The sequence below is a fragment of the Psilocybe cubensis genome, chromosome 9, assembly GCF_017499595.1.
Source record: "Psilocybe cubensis strain MGC-MH-2018 chromosome 9, whole genome shotgun sequence".
NCBI lineage: Eukaryota > Fungi > Basidiomycota > Agaricomycetes > Agaricales > Agrocybaceae > Psilocybe > Psilocybe cubensis.
In genome coordinates this window covers 896,723-922,495 of record NC_063007.1, presented here as the reverse complement: position 1 = coordinate 922,495, position 25,773 = coordinate 896,723, and the positions used below count along the sequence as shown (strand labels likewise).

The following is a 25,773-nucleotide window of genomic DNA, read 5'->3' as shown; positions in this document are numbered from 1 at the left end:
TGAAGGTAAGAGGAGCAAGCTTGCGTGGCCGCGAAGCCGTGCTCTGCATTAAGTCCATGGCAAGCATTGCATTCAAAATAAACTTAGAAAGGAAACCGCATTGGGATAGCAGTGGACATGGCTCGGTTAACTAATTAATCACCCACGCTTGAGAATGGCGGCTAATTTGCTTCCAATGTGAATCGAAACTACTAAAATTTGAATGAAATATACCAAATTAAAGTGCACTACTGTAATCTAACAGATTTAACCAGACACTTGCAGAATACCTCAAGATTATGTGACTAGCACTTCAAAGTGACTGGAACACTCGAGTGGGAGTCTAAATTGAATACAATTAACAGACCTGCTCCATTATCTGGCGTTATTTGCTTTTGTGGATGGATTTTGAACCTACATACATACTATATTCAAAACATAATGAGAGATACGTGTTCCGGCTCTTCTTCATTTACTTCTTAAACTAGATGGGGTTTTTGCACTCTCGTGTCAACCACTGTAGCGCTCTTTGGTCGTTCTGAAGCAACGGAGACACCTTGGAAAAGACTTCTTCATGATACGCGTTCACCCAAGCTTTCTCCTGTGGAGTCAGCAGGCTGGTGTCAATGAGTTTTACCTGGATAGGGCACCTGAAAAAATAACAGATAATTAGAGCTCCTGCAATAGTTATCGAGAGAATTATTACTTACATCGTAACGTTCTCAAATCCAAGATAACCCTTATCTCCAAAGTTATTAGGAGTCTTGGCTTCTGTGACTAGAACAACGTTCTCAATCCGGATGCCAAACCGACCATCGGCGTAATAGCCTGGTTCATTTGAGACGGTCATGCCGGGCTTGAGAGGTGCGTTGTTGAGAGCTTGTATAGCCAGATCAGGCGAGTAGATGTTGAGTGATGTAGCTTAATGCACTTACTTATCCGTGTACCGATACCTTGAGGCCCTTCATGAACGTTCAGGAAGTGGCCTACGCCATGTCCTGTGCCGTGCCTAGCAGACCTTTAGAACTTGTTTCGTCGGACAAGCAGATAGTCTGACCTGAAGTCTATGGGACATTGTCAGATTATGGATTAGAAAAAAAGAAAGCGGTCCCACCAAGTCCATCTTGCCACAATGCTCGACGAGCAAAAGCGTCACTTTACGAATACTTTCAGCTAGAGCCTCTAGGGGAAATAACTGAAACGTCTGACATGATGTAACCCGTAGTTCCATTGGGGAAAACAGCGGTGTCGATAGCGATGTGTCCTTGTAATACGCGCGTAAATGCGCGCTTCTCTTCATCTGTTGGGGTGCCAAAGTGCTAGACGAAACGGCAGTAAGTACAAAGACCTTCATCTAACATTAATGAGGTCTAACCCAAGTTCGCGTAACGTCCGTAGTTCCATCCAAATATTGTCCTAAAACACTAGTTCAGCCAAGTCTTATCGCATCATTTCGAGCGTTGAACTACCTCCAGAATCACAAAGGTAGATCTGATGCCGATGTTAGAGAGAACGTGTGTACCATTCGAATTTAATCTTACTTGATCTTTCTTGATGATATCACAATCGTTGGGGTCAGGAGAGTAGTGAATGATAGCTAGTCCAAAAATAGGTTACATCAATAAGGATAGAGCCAGGGGACATACCTCCGTTAGGACCAGTAGAAGAGATAGTTGTAAACGACAATCCTTTAAACAGATCAAGTTCCCTATTTTTGAGAAGAAGAAATACGCTCAGCAACGACAGACACGGAAGCGAAAAGCCTAAAGAGAAGAAGGAAACGCACGAGCGATACTTCTCCAGCTGGTCAGACCCTTGACTCTCGTTGATCTCCGCGCCGTTATTCAGCTGTTCCTCTAGCCAGGCAAAGTATCGTGCCAGAGCGGCGCCATCGCGAATATGCGATTGTCTGAATCCTTCAAGCTCTGTGGCATTCTTGATAGCTTTCAGGTCCGTGACGGGTGAGCGCACAATCGTGTAGGTGTTCTTGCCCAGAGCTTCAGCAACTGCCAGACTAGCTTTATCTCCTAGAAGAATTGTCTATTTTCACGGTTCAGTTATATGAGAAAACAAGGTTAGGAATACGACTGACCGTATCATCTTTGAGGTCGAGCGTACTGGGGAGTCCTTTAAGGTGGTCGAAGAACGAATCGTAAGGTTTAATTTCCACATGCTTTTCCAAGTACCCTCGGGCAGTATCGTCGAGCTGTTTTTCATTAATGAAAAGAGTAACCTTCTCAGTCGTCACCACGGCATAAGCAAAGAACACTGGCCCGCCCAGACCATCAGCGACGGCAAATCATATACCATGAACGACACGCACCAGGGTTGAAATCAATATCGGATCCTCTAAGATTGAACAACCAAGCGACTTCGTCCAGCATCGTGACAACAACAGCCTTGGCCTTCTTCTTTACCAACTCTTCCCTGATCTTCTCCACTTTTTCCAAATGAGATTGACCTAGCCCATACGTTAATTCAACCTTTCGAACACAGCGATTAGAGTGTTCATACCGGAGTATTTTTCGTCAAGGTGGAAGACGGGGTTCGCAGGTCGTGCAGGTCTATCTGTCCAAATCTCGTCGACGAGGTTGTTGGAGAGCGAGACCAGCGAGGATTCTTTAGGAGCCAGCTGCTTGTTCAGACTTTCCGCGTCGGCTGTATGAGACGCGTGTCAAAACGATCAAAGAACTATAGATGCTGCAGCATAGAATTGTAAACGTACAGGCGGATATGAGAGTAGCATCGATCCCGATCTTGGTCTTTCCTTCTAAATTCTATCCCAATCCTTCAGCCTCCCGTGCATTGTAGCGTTGAATTGATGATATACCTTGTGCAAAAACTCCTGCCATGTTGGTACATCTGATCCTTTGGTGTCAATCCTGCGATATATGGGCAAGAAGAGAACTAAACATACCCGGAAGACCTTGCTTCATCAGCGTCCAATTCCTGTATAAGCACAACCAACCCAGATTAGAGCCTGCCCCAAGGTCAAGAAATAGAGTAGTCCCGTCCCGCGACGACGACTAGACTGACTGATCAAGCTGCTTCTCCGCTTGCAGGAAGTATCGACCATCGGTGAACAGGTATGCTTTATCCAGAGTGACGATCGCACATCCTGGTGGCACAGAGATTAGAAATATCAGTTCCGACCAAATGATGATAAACGACGGAACGGACCTGCGGACCCGTTGAACCCCGAGATGAACGCTCTCCGCTCATCGCAATGCGCCAGATACTCGCTCGAGTCTGTGTGTTAACACGTCAAGCTTGAAGGCGTCAAGACAGAAGAGGAATACACACGCTGATCTTCGCTCGGGATAACAACAGCCTGCACATCTATGTCTTGCTTTTGCATCAACTCGCGCAGCTTCGTGAGCCTCTCGGTGGTGTTCACAGTGTGCTGGCCAGCTGCGCCCATATCTGCTGTAGTCCTAGTCGTAGATAATGTGCGTAAAAGTAGCGAGGGGCTCAAAGAAGCCGAACTGGGAAGCAAGCGCAATCGCAATCGCGAAGGGGGCAGCCCCTTTTGAGGAATCCGAATCCGAGACCAAACTTGGGCCTGCCACCACATGGGAGCGTTGGTTCAAATAAATTTTGTGAACATATGCTCATCGACTCGAGCCACTTGATCATCATCATGGCAGCCTGAATGCTGATTATCTGAGTCTCACAATATTTTCCATGGGAGCGAGCGAATGCATTTTATTAAAGGCATCCGAACAGAGGCAGTCAAATTACAACAAAGCAGGCGTATGTAAGTATAGAAAGAAAGGATGCAATAGACATAATTATAAAACGGTCAGAAGACTCTATGAGTCCAGGTATACAGCAGGAAGAAGGCGAAAGCAATACAAACGGAATAGAGTCGAAACAAAGCGTTTATGATCTTCACGAGCAAGACGGTGTGCTCGACCTCCTCTCCTTCCTTTCCAATTCCACTATCAGATCCACCACTCTATCTCTTGCGTCTTCTAATCCCATTTTTTGCGTTTCTTCTCCTTGTTCCACCTCAGCTTCATCTTGCTTCTGCTCATCAGCCTCAAACACACGATTTCCAAGGGCTGTCCTGAGCTTCAACATCATTTTCTTCCTCGCCTGCGCCGTCTTCGACGTCGGACTCGGGGGTGGGCTCATCAACAACGTCGACGTTGAGGAGCTTGGAGATGCACACCCATGACTATAGTCGAACAAGCGCCTATACAGAATAACAGCGACCAGCAGCGCCTTGACCTCATTGCTTCCTTCTTCGCCAAGCTCGAGCTCGATTTCTGCCTCCTCCAGCGCACTCGGCGAGGCCTTCCAGACGCGCTCGAACAGGGTGCCAAGCTGCGCAACCTGCCCGCCTAGCTCGCGCGCCGCGTCGATAGTACGCCTCCACTCCTTTTCCTCTTTCTCTTTCTCCTTGCCATCCTCGAAAAGTGCATCCTCAGCCTCAACAAGGTTGACAAACAACTGCCCAAGATGAGCTTTAACGCGCTGCTTAACAACCAAGCCCGCGAGGACCTCGATAGGCGCCAAGGCTCGCTCCCCGTCCGTCTTGTCGGCGTCAGACGCAGTGGTAAGAAGCGCGGTTGCAGTGTCCAGTTCGAGTTCTCTGAAGACGAGCGCTTCATGTTTGCGAATCGGGAGTGTATTTTGAGCTTGCAAGTTAGCGGCTGACCAGATGGAGCGGGACTGAATGCGCGCTATGCTACCCAACAGACCGGGAGTACGATAGATGGCCAAGGCGGAGGTGACTAACTGCGAGGTCGTTGCAGAGGCACGTGATGAGACAGAACGGTAGATTTGCAGACGCTCGTAGAAAGTCAATGAAGCGGCACGGCCTATGAAAGGATTGTCAATATGGCAGCAACAACGAAATGAAAGGAACCGTACCTTCCAATACAGAGGCTTCGCCTAGGTCAAACCAGCTGAATGGGCCCGCGTGAGCTCTTGTTTTGCTCGCCGCGCCTTTCACGACCCGGAAAGATAGGCTGCGTCCACGCGCGACGGCCTTGCCGAGACCCAACCAGTTGGCAACTAAACTTGCCAAAACCAAAAGTGAGACGATAAGATGAACGACCTGGGCATACTCCCTCCATGCCCATGGAGATGAGGAGGACGCATTCGGCTCCGGGAATAGGGATAAAATTTCAGGTGCATATGCCAGAGGGGGATGGGAAGAGAGAACAGTTCCGGTATGTTGATGCGAAGCCGAAGGTGTTGAAGAAGTCAAAGGAGAGTTGAAGAATGAGAACAACGCGAAGACGGCGAGGAGGAATTGTTGCGGTTGGGGTTGTGGTTGCGTCCACATTGCTTGCGCCATAGGCGGTTGCATGACCTCGTCCTGTGCAGTGGGAACCGGGACCTCTTGCGATGCGGTAGGGGCCAGAGTAACAGGAGGAGGAAGAACCTTTCTCGGTCGACCTCTCTTTCTCTTTTCCGGAACAGTACTCCCGTCTTGCTCGCCGCTTGTTGTGTGGACGAGCGGGGTGGTAGTTACAGCCTTCTTCTTCTCCGCAGGCTTCTTTACGGGGGCTGCCGATGCTTTTGGTCTTTTTCTCTTCCTACCGCCGTCCTCATCACCACTTCCATCCTCATCCTCACTGTCGTCATCATCGTCGGCCTCGTCATCGCCTTCGACCTCGTCTTTCTCCTCCCCTCCAAACTTGGCCCTCCACTCCTTCTCCCACTCTCGTACGAGCGCCGGACCGCCAACGAGACCCGCTACAAGCATCTTCAACCCTGCTTGCTCAGCCTTCAACCTTTGCTCCCTCTTCTTCAGTACCCTAATATACTCTACCGCCTTTCCAAGCACATTGGCCTTGCTACACTTCCTCGCTACCTTGACACCGTCTACAAAGCCTCTCTCATCTATGATATCCACGACGCCCTGCCCGTCCTCGCCGACACTGTCGACGATGATGCCCGCGCAGTTTGTGCCCTTGATCGGGACGCTGCCTTTGACGTTTTTCTTTATCTTCTTTCCGTTGCCGCCCTCGCGGTCCTCGAGAACACGCAGCGCTGGCACGGCCATGCGCAGGCTCTGGATGCGGGCGTTGAGGTTTGTACGGTACCGACGCTCGATAGTCGTATGGCTTGTCTTGGGCCGAGGAAGAGCACTGGCGGGGGTTGCGGCAACGGGAGTGGATGTGGGCTCTTGTGGGGCAAGAGCAGTGGGTGCCGTGTTGAGGCTTAGCTTGAACGAGTTGGCAGGGGGAGGGGTCGACGGAGGGGGAGTGGATGCGGCTGAGGATGAGGTCGAAGGTGTAGATTTGGATGTCACAGAGTTGTGGCGGGGAAGTCGGGGAATAGGCAGTTTAGATTGGGACGTATTGGCTAGTAAATAGTTAGATTATAATGGAGAACACATGTATGATACATACCTGGTAGCTGGGCACCTGGATTCTGTAATTGGGAATTCATGGGAACGGCGAGCATTACGCCTGCAGATTGGCGAACCCGTTGGGCAAGTTCCGCAGCTGGGTCACTGAAGGTAGTAGGAGCAGTGGCATCGGGGTATTGTAAGTCATGGGCCACATCATTGTAAGTAGGAGGGCTGGGAATTGATTCTGGCACCGGCGAGAATGAAGCACCCGAGGACGAAGACGACGAGGTAATGCTCAACCTGCGTTCTTTGGTGGAGGAAGGGGGGGAAGCCGAGGATGAAGAGCTCGACATATCTTCTCCGTTGAACTGGAAGGTAAAAGGAAATTGTGAAGCCAACAACTCGCTCGAGAGCCCATACTGATCATCATAGGAGAAGGACATTCCCGGGTGCGTGAATTTCATCGAGTCGTAGTGCAGCGCACTGGGTTCGATAGACATGGAAGGGTTGAAGTCCATGTCCATAGGCAAAGCGCTGAGATCCGTAAAATCCATCATGTCGGGGTATGGCTTCATCGCTGCATTTGTGTGTTGTTGCTGCTGCTGGTCGCTGACTTCCGCCCAAAGAGCACTGAACTTTGACCAGTCCTCTGCGCTTCCATTTTCCATCTGTGAAGAATCAGTGCTGGTCGAAGAGTCTGCACCCTGGGAAGTGTTATGCAGGAGGAGGTTGAGAGGGTCAGAAGGGTCAAGCCCTAGGTCTGTGGACATTGTGTGAGTTTTATGTGTTCTTTTTGCGCAGAATTATGGTTCGATAAAAGATGGAGATGGATGTGGAAGGGGTTTAAGATTGGGTTGCAATTTACCTCATCGAACGACTTTGCTTTTCCTGAATCAGGCCACCTGCACAGCCTCAAATTATGATTTAGATGCAAATATTTTAGATGTTATCACAAGCCAACGTAGCACAATGGTAGTGCGTTGCTTTCCTAAATTTCTGTAGGCAGAGGCTGTGGGTTCGAGTCCCACCGTTGGTTACATCTTATACGATTTTTTGCACCTCCCTTCCGCACTGGGTAGACTCATTTTTACTATTAGTAGGTGGTGATTAATCACTATAATTTTATCAAGATGCACTTGATGTGAAGCGAACTAAAATATTCTATTGAATACATACACACTTTTCCCTCTCCTTTGGGGCTCTGGTTGTGGTTCAATTCTCATTGTTGGTTACTTTTTATCCATTTTTTGTACATACTACTTTTGCATCCTCTGGGCAGAGTCTGGCAGAGTCATTTTCAGTAGCTGATGTTCAATTCCATTATCATTGCATTAACATATAGTTTTATCAAGATGTACTTGACGTGAAGCAAACTAGAATATTTTGTTGAGTATAAGGCTCCAACCATTTAGTTTCCATTTAAAAAATATTATAAAATAAACGGAAAGGGTAGGAAACTGTTTACAAACCGTTTACAAATGTTTGTAAACGGTACAGAATGTCACAGCCAGTCACGCGGCATCTGAATTGGTGTCGAGAATATATTTTTATAGCAAATAAAGGACAGTAGACTACGCAAGTTGTCGCAAGACACGGTCAAAAATACCAGCTCTAATCCACATCTTTGAGAGCAAAGACTCAGTGATAGTTTGAGCTTTCAAAGAGGACCGGAGGTCAGCACACAGATGACGTGACTTTGAAAAAAGTCTCTCCACCGAGACACTTGTTCCTGGAATAGCCAGAAAGTCTTTGGCTATTCTACTAATGACCGGGAAGTTGTGCCCGTAGTTCTGCAGAATTATCAATTCTCAATGGTTAGTAAAGTATTCCAAACAATTAATAAGTGACAAAATTGCTTACTTTCCACCATAATAAAGGTTTGTTTGGTTCTCCACAACTAAATATTTGTCGAGCTTGAAGAAAATGCTCGCGTTCGTCTGTGGTGGGAGAAATTGCCTCTTCATTTACTGCATCATCTTTGAAGAAGGCAATTTCATCAAGAAAACTTGAGGAGGCTGAGCTTTGTCGAGTAAGTGGCACTGCTGACTTCGGAGAATTTTCAAATGTAGCCTTGTAACGATCAAATGCATGCTTGAAAATGGTCTGAGCTTTAGCAGCTCGGTCACCAGAAGCATCAACTAGACGAAAAAATCTGATTCCAAGAAATGGATGTAGCACTAGTTATGATTAGACACATTTGTGGCAATAGCAAAATAGTTTAAGAACGTACTCGTGGCAATAATGTTGTAATGACAATTTTGAGCTTTCCCATGATACTTGTATAGCTTTTGAAGTCCTGCGGCCGCTGCTTCTTGAAGTGATGGAAGCAAGTTCATGTCGCTCGCAGCTTTTGAGAGATGTTTATCCATGAAATCATACATTGGAAGGACCCAGGGTAATGTTGGAGTGTTGGAATGCGACATTTGGAGTGTAACCTGAGCAAAGGGTTCCAGAATAGTTTCAAGCTTCTCGAGATAAGACCAGCTTTCTCGGTCAAGCACAAGGCTACTAAACCCATGTAGCGATGCCCATCCGTTAATTGCCTATAGTAAATTCAAAGTCAGTACAATCTTATCAGATGCAAAACGTGAAGAAAATCAAATATTTCTAAGCATTAGAGCCCGCTTTATCATTGCGTGTGTATAGTTCCACCGTGTTCGAACATCCCGGATAGGTAGCAAATGGGCAATCAATACTTTGGGTGCCGGTTCTGCTGTAGTTAATGAAGGGGTATCAATTTTAGAAGATGGTTTTACCTTGTCCCTATACATTGTTGATGCAATTTTACAAAACTGTGCACGCCGTTAAGGAGATGATAAAATCTTTGATACGGTTGTGCGAAGCTAAAATAAAATTGAATCAATTAAGTAGAAAGCTCCAGCCAGCATGCAAGAATCTACCTTCAAAAGAGGGCTGAGGGCTGGCATAGAGCCGGCCAAAAGTATATGATCTTCCTTGTCTTCAGCAGACACCATAAAGGCGGTGCATTCATCTCCATTTTCCCCTTCACCAGCTTCGCGCTCCATTTCCTGAACAGCTGTATCGTTGTCGGCATTGTAGTGTACCGGCAGATCTTTCATTGTTTTGTAATAGTCATTATTTTCAGGATGTTCGGCCTCACCAAGAGTGGCAAGAATTTTTTGCACTACAAGATTGATGACGTGTGCAAGGCAGCAAATCTGCGCATTTTCAGGAATAAATTGTATGTCAAACTTGTTGATTAGAAGACGAGATAGTGTTTGCAGAAGAACATCGTTGGTTGCCGCATTATCGCAGGTTACTGCTAAGAGGTATTAAATTAGATAAGTAATCGTGATCTAGTAAGCATCGCACAATAAAAACTGGCTCATCTTTTCTAAAACACCCATGTCCGACAAAGCTTTTGCCATCCCTTTGGCAGCATACTCACCTTCATGTTCCTTGTCAACAATTGTATGAAAGTCGATTACCCGTTCTACCAGCTCCCAGTCATCCAATACCCAGGTGGCAATGGTTCCCGCAAATGTAAAAATCATTGATTTTGTAGTCCAGGTATCCGTTGAGACTGCAATTTTTGATTTGACGCTCTACAGAATACAATATGTTAGTCCACATATTGGGTATTGAGTATAATGTACGTACCTCTAACTCGCCTTTTACAACTCTATTCATCTCACAAAAAATCTTTGCAAGATAGTTGCGAACAATTGTGTCTGATGGTAGCATGTATCGGCTCTCGATGTATTTGAAAAGGTAACCAATGCCAGATGTTTCACCAGTTGTAAAGGGTAAGTCCTCCTCTAGAATCCATGCTGCGAACACGCTAAAAAAACCTTTCTGTGTTTGTGCCAGAGCCGGATTAATCTCGCCGTCCTTGAGATAGTCCTCCATAACTTTTGCTGAGGCTGCGGAAATTCCCCGAAGCTCGCCGGAACCATTAGGAGCGACAGGTGGTACAGTTAGGTCAAGGTTAGAATGTTTTTTAAGGTGAGTTGCTAAATTTCCGAGTGCTGGCTTTGGATGCTCATTGTCGAAACTCTTTTCTTTATCCACAGTCCGTGGAACCATTACTGATCTAATTTTTATGCAGAGCTGAGTAATGCGACAAATTTTATGATTGATTAAGTCACTTACTTTTTGCAATGCCTACACAAAAACTCCACATAAGACAGTTTATTTATAACGTACATTACCTAAGATTTAATAATAAGGATATTACGTGAGACACGGTGGATTTACTTCCGCTACCTAATTAGGAGATTAGCGTGATGTACGTGTGATTTAGCCTGGCAAATCATAGCGTACATGACGTGCCATTTAGCGCTAAATGGAGCCGCCGGGTGGCCTGCGGGATCCGCGCGTCTACCTACACGGAAGAAACACGGGCCGGGAATGAGCCGGACGGGTCCATTTGCATCCCGTGTATTGCAAGCAGACGGATCCGCTTGACCCGTGTTGTGCTGTCAGATGGACCCATTTGACCCGTATCTTCCCAGAGAGGGAGGGATATTTGAGAGGTATTGCGAATCAATGAGCACAAGGGCTCCAAAAATAATTTATTCATCTCTACCGGTATACAAATGCTTTTCCAAACTCGATTCAATCCCTGCCAGCCCAGCGTCAATTTCCTCCAGCGCATTATAAGTCAGAATTTCTGACTGCAGCTGATGCAGGCGGAGGTTCTTAAACGTTGTGACCTTGCTGTCATAACTATTGTCGCCAACGGAACTGTCGATTATTTGGTCGTATGTTGCCCGTAGCTGCTGCTCGGTATAATTCTAAAATAGTTGTCAGTATCTAGTGCTTGGTAATATCTGAGTGCATACATATAGAAAAGGAGGGTTAAAATATGCCGTCTGATCTGTCACATCCTCGAACTCAATGTCAGACTGGGTGGGAGGCGAACCGGGGTAGCCGCCCATGGGATCAAACCTGCCGTAGGTTCAAAAATAAGGGTTTTGAAGGAGCAGGTGGCATGCTTCAGGGGGTGGAGAATAGCGACCTTGCTTCCTCTCAGAGGAAATAGCTGGACGAGAGTCCATAATGATTTTGTCGACGACAGACGTGTATGAAACATGTGCTGCCATCAACGGCGGAGCCACATCATCCCGGATGACAGGCATAGGTGGAGGATCCAGGGTATCTGGAATAACAGGCATAGGGGGAGGAGCCAGGGTAGGTGGAATGACAGGCATAGGGGGAGGAGCTAGGTTATCTGGAATGATTGGCATTGGCGGCGGAGCCGTGTCGTTCCGGATGACAGGCATTGGCGGCGGAGCCGTGTCGTTCCGGATGACAGGCATTGGCGGCGGAGCCGTGTCGTTCCGGATGACTGGCATAGGGGGTGGAGCCAGGTTAGCTGGAATGACTGGCATAGGGGGTGGAGCCAGGTTAGCTGGAATGACAGGCATAGGGGGTGGAGCCAGGTTAGCTGGAATTACTGGCATTGGCGGCGGAGCCAGGTTAGCTGGAATGACAGGCATAGGGGGTGGAGCCAGGTTAGCTGGAATTACTGGCATTGGCGGCGGAGCCAGGTCTTTCCGGATGACTGGCATAGGGGGCGGAGCCAGGTTAGATGAAATGACTGGCATAGGGGGAGGAGCCAGGTTATCTGGAATAACAGGCATAGGGGGTGGAGCCAGGTTATCTGGAATGACTGGCATTGGCGGCGGAGCCAGGTCATCCGTCCTTGCTGTGCGTTTGCTTTCCTTAGAGTTGCTAATATTTGAAGACATTGCTGATGCTCAGAAATCAATTAAAATTTACTTGAATTAATGCCATTAGTCTTACATTTTATAGGTTTTACGGGAGGAGGTTCCTTCAGTTTTTCAAGAAGCCTGGTAAGATTGTTGAGACTGGTGTAGTCAATGGGGGAATTTTTGCTAGAGGTGGGAATAAAGTTGTAGGAGGACATACAGTCCAGAAAGTGCAACTGGGTGGGCTTGTTTATATATCTCACAGAATACAATACTATCCGAGGATTCTCCATGACACGGAAATAGATTCACCCGTGTATCGAACTTAGCAACTTTTGCACAAACTGGATCTGGTGAAGAAATCACATGACTCAGATTGTACATGTTTGTGTATGGTTTTGTTTTGCGGGACCGCTTTTTTTTAGACTTTTTTTAGACTAACTCCAACCACGATCACCACCCTCACGTTCTACCGTGCCTCACCCATTTAACGTGTCTTCCCCCATAAAAACACGCTTTTTTCAATGGCCGCTTCATCTTCCACCACCGCCACCTTCGCCCAACGCCTCGCTGACTGGGAAAAAAAGTTTACCGAGTGCTACCGCAACGGTGAAAGCGCGTTCAACGCTGAGTTGGAGCAGCTTTACAGGGACTTGGTAAGTTCTCAATTTTATAAGATCATGACTTGCTCAACAAAAAAAAAAATTCCAATAGGTTCCATTGTGTCAGGAGCATGTCAGGGACGCCGCCCGCTTCCGGCTCATTGACTATGTTGCGAGCCCCGTTGTCTACTCGTACAAAGTCATCCAGGGCAAGGACGGCGAGAACATCTACAGGTTTGAGGTCGACTGGGCGATGCTCAAACATCAAGTCGCCAACTTCAAGGCCTACCAGGAAGGCCAGGAGGCACAGAGGAAGAGGAGGGAGGAGGAGGAGCAAGAGAAGAGGAGGGAGAAGGAGGAGCAAGAGGAGGAGGAGAGGCAGAGGGTGGAGGAGAGGAGGAAGAGGGAGGTGAGGAGGAAGAGGGAGGAGAAGAAGAAGAGGGAGGAGGAAGAGGAGAGGCAGAGGGAGGAGGAGGAAGAGAGGCAGAAGGAGGAGGAGAGGAGGAAGAGGGAGGAAGAGAAGCAGAAGGTGGAGGAGAGGAGAAAGGATGAGAGGAGGAAGAGGGAGCAGGAGAGGAGGACCAGGGAGCAGGAGAGGCAGAAGGCGGAGGAGAGGAGGAAGAGGGAGCAGGAGCAGGAGCAGGAGCAGGAGACAGACGAGGAGAGGAACAAGGAGGAGACGGAGAAGAGACGGGCCGAGAAGGGCAAGGGCAAGGCAGTCGAACCCCCGGTGGAAGACGGACCCGTGACAGACGCCCACAAAGACAAGGGCAAACGGAAAGCGGCGGACCCCGTGGAGTCCATTCAGTTGGCTCCAGCGGATTACAGGGGCCCACGGACAAAGAAGGGGGAAATCATTCCCCACATTACCGCCTCCAACATGCCCGGTCACCCAGCGTACAGGGAGAAGCTGGAAAGATTGGCGAAGTCCAAGCAGGGGAAATTCAGGAGCAAGGCGATCATAGGAAGCCACACGGACGAAGACGCGGACGCGGACGTCGACGAGGACGACGAAGGCGATAACAAAGGGGCACCGCCTACCACCCCCACTGCCACCCCCACCCGGAAGATGCGCACGCGTTCCGTAAAGAAGGACACCGAGGACGATGTCCCCCCCATCAGGAAGGCGCGGTCGAGATCCCAGAAAGTGCGCCAGGTGCCAGAGGGGATGGTGGACATGGTGGAAAGGTGCACGGCATGCATCAAATTCAAGGTGCCATGCTATGTCAAGGGGGAGACAGGCACTGAGCCTCTCGTCCCCGTGAAGCACCAATCTTGCGAGTCTTGCAAGTCTCGCAAGATCCACTGCAGCTTCTACCCGGGGCGCAACACCTTCGCGGGTCAATTTTTGACGACGCCACTGGGAAGCTATGGGGAGGCGTTGAAGTTGGAGGAGGGAGAAGATGTTCCGGCGAAGGGGAAGGCCGGGGAAGGGTCGTTCCCCGAGGATGTGGGAGAACTGCTTGTGCAGCTCTTTGAGCGCCAAGGCAGAATCATGGAACGGCTGGACGGGTTATCCGCGTCCATGACGGCGATTAATGCACGGATTGCGACGTTTGCCGAGACGAACTTGGCGGTGGAGAACAGGATGAAGAGCATCGAGGACGGCATCCAAGAGGTGAAGGCCGAATGGACCATGGCCAAAGAACAAGTGGCAGGAAGCACCTCGCTTTCTGTCACGATGTTCAACGACATCACCAAGAGGATCAACCACGTCCGAGATGTGGTCGACGATTTGCTGGAGCAGGATGAACAAAGGAATCCCGCCCCCAAACAGGCAGCAGGACCCTCCAAGACGGAGGTCGAACAAGAATCGGGTCCGTCGCGGACCCGTGAACCCACCTCTGTGCCACAATCCCCAAGCGCACCACCACCGCCAGCACCCCTCCCTTCCCCACCTCCACCTCCAGCAGCACCCATTCTCCCTTCCCCTCCTCCACCACCGCCAGCACCTGTCCTCCCTTCCCCTCCCCCACCTCCACCCGCACCCGTCCTCCCTGCCGTGTCTGCGCCACCAACAGCGCTATTCTTGCCCGGTTCGACTCCGGAAGCGCCTTTGCCCCCCCCAGCTGGCCGACCCTCGCTCCCACCGGTACCGCCCATCCTTTCCCTGTCTCCACCACCCCCTCTCCCAGCTCCACGTCCTCGAAGTTCGACGTCAAAGGCCGCACCGTTGTCAAAGGGTGCACCATCGTCAAAGGCCGCGCCATCGTCAAAGGCCGGCCCATCCTCAAAGGCTAAGCCATTGTCAAAGGCTAAGCCATCCTCCAAGGCTGGGCCATCCGGGAATGGACACTCATCGGAGTTGTCTGATCCCTCGGACAGCGACGAGGTTGAAATTGTGGAGGAGGAGGATGTTGAGATCGTGGCGTCCACGCTGCCCGCGTCGAACATAGCCACAAAGACAAGGGCTGGACGAAAGCGAAAGGCGGAAACGACTCTGGCTGAAGCATCGCGCTCGCCCAAAAAATCCAAGGCCCAAAAAAAGTAGTGTATTTCAATTCTTTGTAACTTTTTTTTGGTCTCCTTTTTTGCCTGTCATATATTACATTGCTCACATCCCTATACAATTTTTTCATCATTTGGACTGTATATAGTTTTTACTCTCATGTGCTCATCTGTTTTATACCTCTCCCAAAAAGTAGCACTTGATGATTTTTAATGAACCCCGCTTTCTGTTTTGATTTTGTGTGAAAACATGTTTGAGAAACATCAAGATAAGAATAAAAAGCATCACATTCAATAGGTATCATGAATCTACTTCAACAGCTAGGCTTTCAAAGTTTTTTTTCTTTGTCTTTTACCTGCTACAACAAGCAGACTTGCTTCCTGAAGTGCTAAGGCATCCGAAGTCACATTCCTGCGGGCCCGTGTTTCATCCGTATCTGGACTTGTTACTGTCTCCACAAAGGCATCACAAGTCACGTCCCTGCCAGCCCGTGTATTATCCGTGTCGTGGGTTGTTCCTGTTTGGACTCCATCTTCTTCCACTGTGTCAAGTGGATCTGAGTAGGGCTTTGTTCTTTTCCTAGGTTTAATCCTTCTAGTTGGTTTTGGCTTAACTGGGGGGGGTACAGAACTCTCTTCATCGGGTCCGTCCCATTTCCGCCGTTCCGACATATGGCTTTGTTCTTTTTCTTGGCATAATCTTTCTAGCTGGCTTGGGAGGCGCCTCCTCAACCTCTGGAGTTGGGCTGGATGATGGATTGACAATTGTTGGGCTGGATCTACTTGGTAGAGAGGGTGGCTCGCTAGATCTTGAAGGTGCGTCGGTAGGAGTCTCATCCGTCTCTGGCGTGACTTCAAATCTGGCAGTAGTGCGTGGCATCGCGGATGCCGGACTGCCCCGTCCATTATCAAACTCTGACAGATTGGATGATTCAGAGTCGCTTGAAGATTGGGTTTGAAGTCGTATAGCTTTTTGCCTCAGCCGACGTTTGGTTATGGCTGCAGGAGGTGGAGGTATCGGGTGGGCTTCTAGGCCGTCAAACAAGTTGGACGGATAGAGAGGTTCCATAATGTCATAGCCATTTCCAAAAACCTTTGAGAATTTAAAGGGGATGTCTCCTTGCGCTTGACGGTCCCTCCATAGCTTGAGAATTGCAGAAGTTGACTCCAGGCGGAGCCGGCTCGGATCCGTCACAGGGATTGAACTTGGCCAATACTCTGGATCAATCATTTCTGCAGAACGCCTTTCAAGAGCATCCCAAGGAACACTTGAACCAGGCCTATCCTTGGCTAAAGCTGTATACATAGTTAGCAAGTTTGTTGAGGACATAGACAAATTACACACCATAAACCTTGTTCATGTAAATTCTAATAATTGACTTTTGCGCATAAGCAACTTCTCTCCCAGTTGAGCCATAGATAGGACTAGGTACTATTGGAAATCCATTGCTGCTAAACTTGAGGGATTTTTCATGAAACGATGCATCTGGCAGTGCTGGATTGGCCACACCCTTCTCTATTTCTGAAATGTGGACGAGGTATTGAACAAACGCTCTGCGAAAAGCGGCCAACTCGGATGGAAAGAGTTGCCCAAAGGAAGGAATTCTGACATTGTCGAGTGCTAGATCGCTTGTCTGGGTCCTTCAATGCCCATCAGTCAACATTAATACGGGCCAAATTATTCTGCCGTAAGCATTCACGGCGGAACTTGTTCATGCCGTGTTTAACACTTACATTGAGTATTCGATTTTACCCTCAATATCATAATGCCCCTCAAAGGTAATGGACCTCATACCCATTCTCTGCCACTTAAGTTTCTCCATTTGTCGAAGTATTTTTCTGCCTTGCCTGGCAGCAGTCCTGCAGATGTCAGATTGACGGCGGAAACAAGTTCCACCGACTCACTTTGCCTTCATTGATTTTGAAACACCTTTCTTATTCCATTCCTCAAGGATCTCCATGAACCTGTCCCGCTCCTCCTGAGTCAATCTGGCCTCAACCTGCTTACGTCCTTGTTGATAAAACTTCATCCAATCTTTACTTCCACGAGCAGCATTCCCTGATAGAAGCGCAACCTCGGAGTCAATCTCTGCCGACTTCTCCTCACGGAATACCGTCTGAAAGGTTATACGGGAGTTCAATCCTTCCAATTTTACACCAATTCGATTTGACGCATGGTTTCTAAACCAATTAAAAATTCGCTATTGTGATGGTTTATGTGTGTAACAAAATTTTCAAAGAAACAACGAGCTCACATGCTTCTTCACCTTCCATTCTTTGTGTAGTTGCTTATCTTCCTTCCTAGCACGTCTAGAGTATCTGTGATCCCATGTAGCTTGCAGCTCAGGTATGACAGTGTTCTGTATGTAGTCTGCTTTGGATGACTTTGATGTATCTTTGTAGGGCTGTACATGCTTTTTCAACACGCGCATTTCCTTTGTGGTCCATATATTTGATTCTTCCGGCGGAAAGTCACCCTCCGCCGTCTGTCCGCTTCTGGGTCCGTTGTGGGTTGTGGCATTTGCGGTGGAAGGAAGCGGATCCGCGTCGGGGGATGCATTGGTGGGCATAATTGCAGCGATGTAACAAGTAGCTTATCGATGAGTATCTGTGTGATCTAGTCAAATCTCACGTCATACGGAGATAAAATAAGCTTCCGATCATACTAAATGAATGATGTGATGTCATATTTTTCCCAATCAGGTAATCCCGCTTCATCGTCGGCCACGATGATCAAAGCATGCTGGTCGCTGTCACATACATTGACCTCATGATTTTGCAATAGTTCCCTCTGCACTCAATCAATAAACATGAAATTTTGTAAACATTTAGCGCTTTATATAAAGATAATTTTACAAGGTTTTAAATTCTTGTTAGATGGCTGTAAAGATACAGAAACACAAAATTCAAATTCACGTCTTCTCACCCAAAACTTGTGAAACCCAAAACGGCAGTCATCTCAGAGACCATGAGAGGTATTCAAATGCATAATTTTTTTCAAAAAATATAATGATCCCAGTGAGCTCATTTTGACACATTTTCTAGTATATTGAGAATATCTCCTTAAATACGAGGATTCACATTCTACAAAAAATGTCATTCGGTAGCTATTAAAAATATCTTTCATATGATATACGCCGGAGGAATGAGGGGCCAGCCAGTGAAAAGATATTTCAAAAACACTCCAAAGTGTGGTTCTGAAAGGATCGTTCTGCATCATATTGTACATTTATGATGGGATCACGTCCATTTTGTGCATCTCTGGATTAAGTTTTGTTCATAACATTTCACTCACTCATCCAAATATGCTGCAAGATAAGTCATATGAAAGCTATTTTTCTCCTCTTTAAAACGGCATAATTGAGGGAAATTTATCTACAGAAATAAACATGTTATACTACATTTAGATCTGCGCTCACAGGCTGTCAGACTCTTTGTTTCCAACATCCATGGGCTTCAAGAAAGTACCTGATAGGGGATCGGATGAGGAGTTTCCCAATGTTCGGGAGGCCTCCTGGTCTAGTGGGGCCAAGAAACGAAAGAGAGGGCGGCCGAGGATCCACAAACTTCCTGCAGAATCATCATCAACAAACCTCCCTCAAACAACGACTTACTCTTTCCAAAACCATGAACACAACATTCTGGAAGAAGAAATACCTCATTATCCGGGAGATCTAACTGATCAGCAGGTACTTGATAACCTGAGACAGCTAGATGACGACAGAACGGGAGGAAAGGTATGTTTTAACATGTTTTCAGTAGAATGATCAGGATGACTTTACCTATCCAGTCTCAAAATGATTACCTGAGGGAATGGCTCCCGAAACGAGAGGTGTATCTTGGAACAATGATTGGAGGAGAAGCCCCGGATCCGGATCTGAATGGACGGTGTCAGCAATGTCAAGGAATGTCTGGAGTGTGGAGATGTTGCCAATGCTTTGGCTCTAGAATTTTGTGTTCTGAATGCCTGCGAAGAAACCATCAATTTACACCTTTCCACCGCGTTGAGAAGTGGACGGGTCTATATTTCCGTCCGGGAGCTCTGTGGGAAGTGGGTGTCAAGTTGTATTTGGGTCATAATGGGAAGCGGTGTCCTTATCCCACGGATCCGAGCCATCTAGGATGCGACGGCGGAAACAATTCATCCGGGAGTCATGGGCACGGCGGAAACAATTCGCCCATCTTTGAGGATGAACACGGATTGGACCTGGATCCGCTTCCTGCGAGCAATGACCAAGAATCCTTTACGGCTCAGCTTCTGGCGGACCCGGAGGTACCCCATTTGGTTGAGCTGGACGATGGAGACGATGAAGACGATGATCTATTCGAGGAAGTCGATACAACCTATCTGGACCAACCTCGTCCAAAGGCAGCAGACAACAATGGAATTCCTTTCAAGGCAATTGTGCACACCTCCGGAGTCCATTATCTGCCCGTGCGAACATGCACATGCCGGTCCGTCCGCCTTCCGTCTATTGATTTACAGTATCTGGAGATGGGATTATTTGCAGCCAGCTTTGAAAACGTTCAAACTGTGTTCACAGTTGAGGTCCTTGAGGACTTTCGGATGGACAACCTCGAGTGCAAAACGTCGGCTTATCAGTATTACCAAAAGTTGCGAAGACTGACTTCGCCAGCGTTTCCAAAAAAGGTGCTGAACCGCTATCGTGAATTGAGAAGGCTTAGTAGAGAATACAGGGACCTTGTCCTGAGACGACAATACGGAGAAGGGCATACAAGAGAAGCGGTGGTCCCTTACTATCATCATTGCCATGATTCATCACCAGAGAGGATGGGTATTAATGTATCTGATCCAATTGACGGCGGATCTGATAGTCCGTCTCAAGAAGTCGGAATGTCAACGGACCCGTCTCTGGGACACGGTGGATTAGATGGTCCGCCTGCACCACAAATGACGCGGACCGAGGATCATCCCAAAGTTGAAGATAGGAGAGGGAAGTTGGCCTTATTCTGCCCCGCCTGTCCACAGCCTGGAATAAACCTACCTGATACCTGGATTGATGATGCTGACAGGCAAGTTTTAGTTATTCTTCAAGGGTGACTGCAATTAACAGCAAATAGCAATCTGTACATACGTAGTTATGTTGCAGATGGTAATTTCAAAGCAGATCACCTCAATCAGAAAAACGAGGGAGACGATGTTTGGTTGAGCGTTGGAGAAGGATACATGACTGCTCCGGGCCCATACAAGGAGCACATCAAGGAAGCAATTTCTCTTGCTCCACGTTATAAACGGGTGCGTTATCTACCATGATTTATCTTTCACGGCGGATGCTTACGTTCCGTGTCACAATCTTCCACGGCGGATGCTTCCCTTCCGTGTCAAAAAAATCTTCCACGGCGGATGGCTTATCCTCCGTGTAAAAAAATATCAGGAACAAACATGTCATAACTACCACGCCCAGAAAGCTGAAAACAGAGTCAGCCCGGGTAAGAGAGTATGTGGAATTTGTCAGGGCAACACTATAATCAGTGTGACAAGGCCACCAACAAAGATCAAGCAAGGGAGAGAGAGAGAGAGCAGAGGGAGAGTAAGAGAGCAAAGAGAGAATAAGAGAGTGGGAGAGACTCAATGATTCTAAGAGATCACACCAATGATAGTGGATATCCTAAGAGATTGAAGCTGAAGCTACAGCTACCTACAAGTCCAGTATTTATACTCTACAGCTATTCTAGAATATTCCCTACATTACATCATAAAGGAAGGTTAAAGAATAAAAGTGACATCATATAGAAAAAGGATGAGTAAGACTAGGAATCATATAGAATTTACTAGAAAGAAGTGGAGCAAAAAGGCTGTGATGAAAGAAATAAACTATCTAATCAGATAATTGATAAGATAATGAAAGGATAAGATAATTCTGTGAAGATAAAGAGGGGAAACTGGAGAAACCCTGACATCACCCCCTCTCTAAGGCACATTTTCCACAATGTGCACATGGATGGGTTAGTTTAGAGGGTTTAAGAAGAGGAGGAGGTTCAGTAAAGTTAATAATAGGAGTGAAAGAAAGTCTATCAAAGGTCACAGCAGAAATCCTTCTAGGTGCTGAAGGATGTTTGGCATGGAAGTCCTTGATAGCCTTAGAAGCATTTTTCAAATGCTCTGCAGGCTCCCAAGTGCATTCTTCATTAGGATAGTTCTTCCACTTGACCAAATATTGAAGTTTGTTTCTAAAAAGTCTGCTGTCCTTGATAAATTCAACTTCCCACTCAGGATTTTCTCCTTGAATGACAGGTGGTGGTCTAGAAGGAGGCTTTCTTCCTACAATATCTGGGTGATAAGGTAGAAGTTTAACCACATTGAACACTGGATGGATTTTCATGGTAGATGGCAGCTTAAGCTCATAGGCATTAGGGCTAATAACTTTGGTAATTTTGTAAGGCCCATATCTTTTATCATCCAATTTCTTGGAGGGCCTATCAGTTTTAAGGTCCTTGCCATCCAACCATACCAAATCCCCAACTTTGTACTGAGTTGGAGTACCTCTGTGTCTATTATAGAATTTAGCCATATCATCAGCAGCTTTTCTAAGTGCAGACTCTGCTTCTTTCCTGGCTTCTTCCAAATTTTTCACAAAGGTATCCACAGTGTCCATTTTACTATCTCTAAGGGGTTCAGTGCCCATTCTGGGATGTCTGCCATTATTAAGCATGAATGGTGTCTGCCTGGTTGAAGCCTGAACTCTATTGTTATAAGAGAATTCAGCTAAAGCTAACCATTCAACCCAATCATCTTGTCTATGGTTTATAAAGAGTCTAAGATACTGCTCAATTTCTTGGTTAACTCTTTCAGTCTGACCATCAGTTTGGGGATGGTAGGCTGTAGATGAGGCTGTCTGGATACCAAGTATTGAGTTGAGTTCTTTCATAAACCTTGAGACAAACTGTGGACCTCTATCACACAGAATTTTAATGGGTAAGCCATGGTGTTTCCAGACATAATCTCTGTATAGTCTGGCTGTCCCTTCAGAAGTGACTTCATCTGTAGTAGGGATAATGTGGATCATTTTACTAAGTCTATCCACAACCACCATAATGGCATTATACCCTTGACATTCTGGTAACCCCATAATAAAGTCCACAGAGATGCATTGCCAGACATCAGAGGAAATCTCAGTAGGAATTAAAAGGCCAAGAGGTTTGGCTGGAAAGGTTTTGGTTCTGTTGCATCTATCACAACCTCTGGTATAGGCTGCAATAAAATGTGACATTCCTGGCCACCAATAATTCCTAGAGACTAGCTCAATTGTCTTCCATTTCCCTGGATGTCCAGCAATGAAGGCATCATGGTGCAGTTCCACAATCTTTCTTCTAAGATCTTTGTCCTTGGGAACATACACCTTCCCCCTGTAGAGAATAAGGCCTTGTTCTTCTGACCATTCCTGTCCTTCAATCTTCTTGGTAGAAGATTTCTTGAGCTCCTGAACTGCCTTGACCACCTTTTCATCCATCTCCTTAGCTTCTCTAATCTTCTTAAGAAGATCATTTTCTGCACCAGTAATGGTAGCATGACCCTGCTTGAGAGCCTGGATTTTAAAGTAGGAAGGTTTGAGGAGAACTACATTTTGATTATCATTCTCTCCCTTTTTATGATCTGGTCTCCTAGACAAAGCATCTGGCTTAAGAGATCTTTTACCAGGCCTATGATGAAGAGTAAAATCAAATCTGGACAGGAAGAGTGACCATCTGGCTTGCCTTCTGCTGAGCTTTTGGGCAACCATAAAGTACTCTAAGTTTTTGTGGTCTGTCCAAATCTCAAAGGAATGTTGGGTTCCTTCAAGATAATGTCTCCATTCATCTAGTGCTCTGATAATAGCCAGCATCTCTTTGTCATGGATCTCATAATTCCTTTCTACTTCAGATAGACTCTTAGACATAAAGGCTACAGGATGCCATTTTCCATCTGATCCTTCCTGAGATAAAACAGCCCCAGTAGCATAATCTGAACTGTCTGCTTCAACTTTATATGGCTTGTTATCATCAGGGAAAATCAAGACAGGTGAAGAAGTGACTTTCTTCTTTAACTGGTCAAAGGCTTCCTGCTGTCTAAGACTCCATCTCCAGACTGTTCCTTTCTTTGTCAATTCATGAAGGGGCTTAGCAATGTCTGCAAAATCCTCTATAAACCTTCTATAAAAATTAACAAATCCCAAGAATGATTGGACATCCTTGACATTTTCAGGTTCAGGCCATTTAGAAACTCCCTCTACCTTGACAGGATCCATCTCAATCCTGCCTTGTGAAATGATTAGTCCAAGATATTCAATCTTTTCCTTTTCAAATTCACATTTCTCTGCTTTAAGGTAGAGTTTGTTCTGTTCTAGGATTTGCAGAACTTGCTTGACTACCTCTCTATGATGATCAAGAGTCTCAGTGAAAATTAAAATGTCATCCATGTAGACAATGACAACATTTCCATCAATGAGCTCAATAAAGATATCATTCATCATAGTTTGGAAGGTAGCAGGACTATTGGTTAAACCAAAGAACATGACCAATGGTTCAAACAGCCCTCTATTGGTTCTAAAGGCTGCTTTCCATTCATCTCCCTTTTTGATTCTGACATTGTTAAATCCCCACCTAACATCAAGTTTGGTGAAGTATTTGGCTTTGCTGAGTTTGGTGATAATGTCAGAAATCAATGGAAGGGGGTAGGAGTTCTTGATGGTCATTTCATTCAGTTTCCTATAGTCCTGGACAAGCCTAAGAGATCCATCCTTCTTCTTGACAAAGAATACAGGAGAGGCCATAGGTGACTTGGAGGGTCTAATCCTGCCAGACTTCAGATTTTCCTCTAAAAAGGCATCAAGTTCCTTTTGTTCATTGGGAGAGAGAGGATAAATCTTGGATCTATAAGGTTCAGAACCAGGTTTCAGCTCGATAGCATGATCCCAAGGCTTCCTGTCTGGTAGCCTATCAAAAGATTCCTTTGAAAAAACACCTTTAAACTGGTGATAGTGCTTAGGGACAGTTTCTTCAAAGGTTTTCTTAGGAGAATCAGCTTGCTGATGAGACTCTTCTGCTAATCTTTGAGACATAGTAGAAGTAGCATTAATAGACTGCTTCTGAGGATGAAGGTATGAGATGAAAATTCTGTCCTCAGGCTCAATCTCAGAATCAGAAGAATCTTCAATAGAATCATCTTCTTCTTCATCAAATTGAGGGAGTTTCCTCCTTTTGACTGCAGCTATTCTCTGCCTCTTTCTTCTAGCTCTTTTGGCTTCCATTTGGCAGTCAGAGGGACATCTAATAAACTGAACATCCCCTGTCTTCCAATCAACATCTGGATTATGGTGCCAAAGCCAAGTATGTCCAATGATAGCAGATTTGTCTCCCAAGTCACAAACAGCAAAGGTGGCCCTTTCTGTATGGTTCTTGTGTACCATAATTAAGTCTACTTCCTCATGGATAGAGCCACTCTTGTTGAGAGTACCATCAACATTATAGACTGGAATGGCTCTAGGAAGTTTCCTTGTGTTGAGATTATGATACTTCACAAAACCAGAATGCAGAAAGAGGCCAGTAGCTCCAGAATCAAGCAAAGCATTAACAGATAACCTTTTCTCTGTGTCCATTGTCTTTAAGATGACAGACAAATGGGTAGAGGTTTTAGGATTATGGTTGAGGATGTAGATCTTTTCAGGGAAGGTAGAAAGAGAGGAAGAAGAAGACATGATTTCTGCACCAGAATCTGAAGACTGAGGATCAAGTCTGTCAATTTCATTTTCTAGTACATTAAATCTATTCCATTGGGACATGTCTTTCACCAATGGTGCTTCTAAAAATTTTTCTTTTCCTCATCTTTCTGCTCCTTGCCTTCTAAGATTAATTTCCCAAAGTAGTCAGCCAGTTCTTCATGGGTCATAGCATTGATGTTAACTGATGACCTGCAGTTTACAGCCTTATGACCAGGCTTTCTGCACTTGAAGCAAACAATTGGCCTAACTAACTTCCATCCAGAGTCAACCTCCATGGGAACTACATCTGGTTGCTTTGCCTGAGCACCAAAGGTCCTTGAGCTGCTGTTGGAAAAGACTGGAGGATTTGGAGTAGGCTTAGGAACAGCCTTGGGAGTTGGGGCTTTAAGAAAGGGAGAAGATGAGGAGGAGGAAAGAGACTTGGTAAAGGCCTCACTCTGTCTCCACTGCCTATCTAGCCTAGTACTCCATTTAATCCATCCATCCAAGGTTTTGGGCATGTCAGGAACATAGTAGACTGCATTCCTGAGATTTTCATTGAGCCCAGCCTTGAATTGGTCTACCAAAGCAGCATCATTATACCCAGTATCTGAGATCAGAGCCCTGAAGCTAGCAACATACTCATCAGCAGTCTGTCTGCCTTGCTTGAGCATGTGCATTTTATGTTTAGCTGTGTTGGAGGGGTCTGGATCTGCAAACACTTCCCTAAATTCATAAACAAAGTCAGCCCAAAGACCTTCTTGGGACTGAGCATTGTCTATTACTTTAGTCTTCTCATATGCCCACTTCCCAGCAGTACCTCCTTTCATATGAGATAGAGCACAAATAACTTTCTGAAAGTCATCTGTAATCCCTTTCCCATAGAAATATAATTTGAGCTGACTGAGGAAGTTTTCTGCCTTCTCCATAGAACCATCAAATGGATCTGGAGGTGAGACTTTAATGACAGAGTGTGAACAGGAAGGGGCAACATGAGGGGTAGGGAAAGAGTGAATATCTAGAGCAGCAGGTGGTGGTGGTGGTGGTGATGATGGTGACTG

At 46.5% G+C, this 25,773-nt stretch overlaps 5 protein-coding genes and 1 non-coding gene across 6 annotated transcripts; 3 read left to right on the top strand and 3 right to left on the bottom strand.

The window, feature by feature from the left end:
- Positions 1–463: 463 nt before the first annotated feature.
- JR316_0009728 (putative Xaa-Pro aminopeptidase P) lies at positions 464–7,059 on the bottom strand (the record flags this gene model as incomplete). Its single annotated transcript, XM_047895415.1, has 23 exons — positions 464–629; positions 690–858; positions 915–988; positions 1,037–1,043; positions 1,094–1,134; positions 1,189–1,298; positions 1,355–1,395; positions 1,449–1,470; positions 1,521–1,576; positions 1,626–1,687; positions 1,766–2,019; positions 2,072–2,247; positions 2,303–2,440; positions 2,494–2,637; positions 2,705–2,756; positions 2,810–2,847; positions 2,897–2,928; positions 3,016–3,097; positions 3,160–3,228; positions 3,283–3,413; positions 3,875–4,805; positions 4,858–6,300; positions 6,348–7,059. 23 exons carry the CDS (start codon positions 7,057–7,059, stop codon positions 464–466), a joined length of 4,950 nt encoding a protein of 1,649 aa, XP_047745134.1.
- A 185-nt stretch (positions 7,060–7,244) lies between these two features.
- On the top strand, positions 7,245–7,325 carry JR316_0009727. Its single transcript has one exon. It is a non-coding gene; the product is annotated as a tRNA-Arg (tRNA).
- A 3,499-nt stretch (positions 7,326–10,824) lies between these two features.
- On the bottom strand, positions 10,825–12,003 carry JR316_0009726 (uncharacterized protein; the record flags this gene model as incomplete). The annotated part of the gene is made up of 3 exons (XM_047895414.1): positions 10,825–11,046; positions 11,095–11,200; positions 11,333–12,003. 3 exons carry the CDS (start codon positions 12,001–12,003, stop codon positions 10,825–10,827), a joined length of 999 nt encoding a protein of 332 aa, XP_047745133.1.
- Positions 12,004–12,488: 485 nt separating this feature from the next.
- On the top strand, positions 12,489–15,057 carry JR316_0009725 (uncharacterized protein; the record flags this gene model as incomplete). The annotated part of the gene is made up of 2 exons (XM_047895413.1): positions 12,489–12,620; positions 12,679–15,057. 2 exons carry the CDS (start codon positions 12,489–12,491, stop codon positions 15,055–15,057), a joined length of 2,511 nt encoding a protein of 836 aa, XP_047745132.1.
- Positions 15,058–15,651: 594 nt separating this feature from the next.
- JR316_0009724 (uncharacterized protein) lies at positions 15,652–17,584 on the bottom strand (the record flags this gene model as incomplete). Its single annotated transcript, XM_047895412.1, has 5 exons — positions 15,652–16,310; positions 16,360–16,655; positions 16,749–16,874; positions 16,920–17,215; positions 17,270–17,584. 5 exons carry the CDS (start codon positions 17,582–17,584, stop codon positions 15,652–15,654), a joined length of 1,692 nt encoding a protein of 563 aa, XP_047745131.1.
- An 879-nt stretch (positions 17,585–18,463) lies between these two features.
- Positions 18,464–20,076, top strand: JR316_0009723 (uncharacterized protein; the record flags this gene model as incomplete). The annotated part of the gene is made up of 2 exons (XM_047895411.1): positions 18,464–18,751; positions 18,805–20,076. 2 exons carry the CDS (start codon positions 18,464–18,466, stop codon positions 20,074–20,076), a joined length of 1,560 nt encoding a protein of 519 aa, XP_047745130.1.
- Between the last annotated feature and the right edge of the window lie 5,697 nt (positions 20,077–25,773).